The 5,069-nt window shown below is 43.1% G+C and overlaps 1 protein-coding gene across 1 annotated transcript; it reads right to left on the reverse strand.

Moving 5' to 3' along the window:
* Positions 1 to 3,268: 3,268 nt before the first annotated feature.
* On the reverse strand, positions 3,269 to 4,306 carry LOC145099203 (uncharacterized). The gene is made up of 2 exons (XM_079036796.1): positions 4,092 to 4,306; positions 3,269 to 4,013 (listed from the first exon to the last, which is right to left on the reverse strand). Exons 1-2 carry the CDS (start codon positions 4,304 to 4,306, stop codon positions 3,269 to 3,271), a joined length of 960 nt encoding a protein of 319 aa, XP_078892922.1.
* Between the last annotated feature and the right edge of the window lie 763 nt (positions 4,307 to 5,069).

Consider the following 5,069-nt stretch of genomic DNA (forward strand, 5'->3'; position numbering starts at 1 on the left):
AATGTACTTTTGAAAACATCAGAGAGTCCCAACACACAAAAAGAGAGGTAGAGTGCACGCCACATCATCACGCCTTGCCTTTGCCCTTAGGCTCTGAAGTACCTGGAACAATCAACAACTTGTAAGCGAAATGCTTAGTGAGTTTCCCAGAGCATACCACATACACACAAACCACATATCATATATCCGGTTAGCTATAAAATCCACACACATATCACGTAAGCCATGCATACATAAAACCTGCCATGGGCTACCCCACATGGTGTTTTCCTAGGACTGCCATGGGCTCCCCCACATGGCCTTACATCCAATGCCATGGGCTACCCCACATGGTCTTCACTTAGGAATGCCATGGGCTACCCCACATGGTCTTACATCCAATGCCACGGGCTCCCCCCGGGGTCTTCATACAAACATGCAATCACAAAACACAGAATGTCTAACACATATATCATAATCACATAATGGGCCGGCCTTGGTGCCTTAGACCCATAGGTATGGTGAGAAGACTCACCTGTCATGAATTATGAACTGACACTTGGTGACCAAATATACCCAATGGGCTGCTCCACGCAACTATGACCAAGGTCAAGTCAACAGTCCATGTTGACCCTAACTTGCCGAGTACGACTAGTGATTCACCGAGTTTCCCGGGATAACATCTACTTGCCGAGTCATCAAGGTGACTTGTCGAGTTCATACGGTCTTGATTGATAATCTAAGGTCATTCGTCGAGTTCCCTTGCTTGACACTCGACATGTCTACGAACATCCAACAATTGGGGGAATCTTACTCGACTCGCCGAGTTGTTCCTTCAACTCGTCGAGTTCTTGGTAATCTTCATCCGGCTCGCCGAGTTGTTCATCCAACTCTTCGAGTCCATAGTAATATTCATCGGGCTCGCCGAGTTGTTCATCCATCTCGTCGAGTCCATGCCTGCCTTCATATGACTTGCCGAGTCGCCCCCTGCGACTAGCCGAGTCCTATCAGATCTCAAGCCATACAGACTCTTTTGAGCCATGCAATGCTTCCAAACTATAGATCTAGGCTCCCGATGCATGCTTTCCACGTAAAGTTGCAAACTTTACGAGCATGCAAGGCTTTAAGGCCCTAAAATATCAAATCTAAGCTTGGAATGGAGTCATACACTTGAGGGAAGGCACATGCTAAGCTCAAATGATAAATTTATGCATCTCAAGGGCAAAAGGAGTTTAGATCTGAAGTTAAAACTTTAGATCTTGGCTTAAACACAAAAGCCCTATCTTAGAATCCATGCACAAGAGGGTTTTGGGTGGAAATGAGCCAAGAGACAGCTTAATACCTTCAAAAAGTGTTCCATAGAAGTAGATCTTGAATACCCACGAGTCCTTTGCTTCTTCTAGCTTGATTCCTCAAGTGATTCCTTCACCAAATCCCTCCTTCAAGCTTTAAATCACCAAGCAACACACTCACACTCAAAACAGGGTTTTTGGTAGGTAAAGAGTTGTAGAGGGGAGGCTTGGGGAGGCTAATGACCCTTTAAATAGGGTGCAAGGCCCCGAAATCTAGGGTTTCATCTGCCAGCATCCACTCGTCGAGTACCATAATGGACTCGGTGAGTAGATCATTAAACTTCGCGGACAAACCCGCTACTACTCGACGAGTAGGGAGGCCAACTTGCCGAGTAGGCTCTCAAAAATCCAAACCAAAATATCATTATTAATACCTGAGGATCAGGATGTTACAGGTACCTTACATAGATTCAGATTGCTTGTTATCACTTGTTGATATCACTTCCCAATAATACCTACACAAAAGAAATATCTCAGTAATATTTTTGAGTTTTCTGATTTTCTAATGTTTTTGGATTTTCTGATTTTCTAATTTTTGTTTGGTTTTTCTTTATTTCTCCCCCTAAATTTTTGCATGGGCGAGAATGAAATATAAATACGCAAATTTAAACTAACATAAACAAAAATTAATCCTCAAAACAAATCATTTTCAAAAAGTTTACCAGCACATCGAATCGAGCTTTGTTAAACGGCTTTGTGAACAAATCTGCCACATTATTAGTAATGGGAACCTGTTCTAGCTGAATGAGCGAGCGCTCATAACAATCTCTGATAAAATAAACTTTGATGTCGATGTGCTTGGTTTTTGAGTGCTGGACTGGATTTTTAGCAATTTGGATCGCAGCCTCATTATCATAGAAGATAGGGGTTTCTTGAAAATTCAAACCGTAATCCAACAGCTGATGTTGGATCCATATGACTTGAGAGCAACAAGCAGATGCAACCACGTATTCTGATTCTGCTGCTGAGGTTGAGACAATGTTCTGTTTCTTGCACTGCCAAGACACCAGCCGATCACCTAGAAATTGACATCCACCTGAAGTCGATTTCCTGTCAAGCTTGCAACCTCCATAATTGCTGTCAGCAAAAGCATACAGATTAAATTCAGAATTTTTCGGATACCAAAGACCCAATTTTGGGGTGCCTTTGAGATACCGAAAAATTCTTTTGACGGCAATAAGATGAGAAAGTTTAGGATTAGCCTGATAGCGCGCACATTGAGAGACCGCAAACATAATGTCTGGGCGACTTGCAGTTAGATACATCAGCGAATCGATCATCGATCTCTAGTATGTTTGATCTAAAGATTTACCTTCAATATCAGGAGTCAGTAGGGGTCTCTACGCCATGGGTGTCAATTCAGTTTTGTCGTCTTTGAACCCGAACTTCTCAAGCATATCCTCCACATATTTGGCTTGATAGAGCAGGATTCCGGCTGAACGTTGTTGGACCTGAAGCCCCAAATACATGGTCATTTCGCCCAACGAACTCATCTCGAACCTCTTTTTCATAACGTCCTCGAACTCCTTGCATAACTGTGGACTCGTTGACCCGAAAATGATTTCGTCTACATAGATTTGTACAAGAATCTGATCCGCACCGACATGCTTTATGAATAGGGTATGATCGATAGTACCACGTGAGTAGCCATGATTGAGCAAGTGCTGTGTGAGAGTAGCATACCAGGCTCTAGGAGCTTGATGCAGCCCATACAGAGCCTTGTCTAACTTGTAGACATGGTTGGGAAATTTCGAGTTGACAAACCCAGGAGGTTGATCAACATAGATCTCTTCCTTCACCTTGCCATACAAGAAATCCGTCTTGACGTCCATCTGATAGACAGTGAAGTTCATGTAGGAGGCATAAGTAAGGAAGATACGAATAGCCTCCAAGCATGCCACCGGAGCATATACTTCTGTGTTATCAAGACCCTCTATCTATTTGAACCCACGAACAACCAATCTCGCCTTATTTCGGACAATTACACCCGAATCGTCTTGATTATTCCGAAATACCCATTTTGTGTCAAGAGACTTCTTGCCTTTAGGCAATTCCACCAACGTCCAAACACCAAGCTTTTCGAACTGATTCAGCTCGTCATGCATTGCATCCACCCAGCTGGGATCATTCAAAACCATTTCTACGTTCTTGGGCTCTATTTGAGAGATAAAACAAGAATAGAGACATGTGTTGACGTCTCCACTCTGGCTTCTAGTTTTAACACAGTAGCCCAGCTGGCCAATGACATTCTCGATCGGATGATCGCGCTGTATACGGGAGGGTATTTCTTGACTGATGTCATTGAGTGAAACAGGAAGATTATGAATATTAATAGCTTCTTCTTTAGCTGAAGAATCCACAGTAGATGAAACAGTTTTGTTTGTTGGATTTGCTACAAACTCACCAGTGATTCGTTCGGGAAAGAGAAGTCCCATCAGATTTTGAGTAACAGAAGAAGCATCTTGGTTCATGAACTCTCTTTCCACTGGAGTTAGAGGAGTAGCATCAGCATCTGGAGCAGATTGTTGTGTTGAGGACTCTGGAGAAGCGATTGGAACAGATGACTCCACCGGGGGATCAGTAGCAGAAACCAATGGTGGTCTGTAAACAACCTCTTCATCCTCGTCTTCAATGATATTCTTCGAGCCAGAGGTAGACCCAGCTTGGTTATCAGACGACACACTAAAATATTTGAATAAAGATGTCTAGTCAAACAGCCAATCAGGACCCACCCTAGCGTCTGTTTCATTCTCTTCTAGCCAGCGTACATCAAAAGATTCAACAATTTGCTTCGTCTTCTTATTGTACACCCTGTAAGCAGTACGAGCAACGTATCCGACGAAATAGTAGTCATCAGCTTTTTCATTGAACTTTGGGTTGGACTCCAAGTGAAGAAGGGTGCAAGGACAACCAAATACTCTGAAATGGCTGACAGATGGCTTGTGTCCATATAGAATCTCAAATGGATTTTTCATCTGGGCTTTGTTGATCAGGACACGATTTTGAACGTAGCAAGCAATGTTTATCGCCTCTGTCTAAAAGAAAACTGGAAGTTTAGGATCACATAGCATCGTCATTGCTGCGTCTTGTAACGTTCGATTCCTCCGCTCAGCAACACCATTTTGTTGTGGTGTCCAAACAGAACTAAATTGATGCATAATACCCTTCTCAGCGCAAAAATGATTAAGAACAACATTCTTGAATTCTGTTCCATTATCTGTGCGAAGCGCTTTCACTCGGTGGTTGGTTTGGTTCTCGATCATTACAATGAACTTCTTGATAAGGTCATCGATCCCAGCTTTGTTGGATAGAAAGAAGACCCACGTGAAGCGAGAGAAGTCATCTATCACAACAAGACAATACGAATTTCGGTTGATGCTGAGGACGTTGACCGGACCAAACAAGTCCATGTGCAACAATTGGAGCACCTGACTGATGGAGTTGACCTGCCTTGGCAGATGTGGCTTTTGATGATGTTTGCCTTGAGCACATGACACACATTTTTCAAAAGTGATAAAGTCTCTGATGGGTAGACCACGGACCATTTCGTTTTTGGCAAGACGGTTCAGATTCTTTGCATTTTCATTGCCAAGTCTACGATGCCACAACATAGCATTTTGTTCTGAGCCCTTTGAAAAGAGACAAGTGACTTCATCGGGTATGTTGCTGTTCATGTCAATGATGTAGGCATTCCCATCCCGCTTTGATTTGACGAGAATCCACTCCTCTGGGATGACA

This window comes from Lactuca serriola, chromosome 4 (assembly GCF_051521515.1).
Source record: "Lactuca serriola cultivar US96UC23 chromosome 4, Lser_US96UC23_V15, whole genome shotgun sequence".
In the NCBI taxonomy this organism is placed as follows: Eukaryota; Viridiplantae; Streptophyta; class Magnoliopsida; order Asterales; family Asteraceae; genus Lactuca; species Lactuca serriola.

What these genes read in the sequence shown, in the direction of transcription:
- LOC145099203 (XM_079036796.1), bottom strand. Translation starts at nt 4,306, where the DNA reads ATGAAAAATCCATTTGAGATTCTATATGGACACAAGCCATCTGTCAGC. An exon ending in GAATCTTTTGATGTACGCTG is followed by an intron (nt 4,014 to 4,091) that starts GCTAGAAGAGAA and finishes CAAATATTTTAG; the next exon opens with TGTGTCGTCTGATAACCAAG.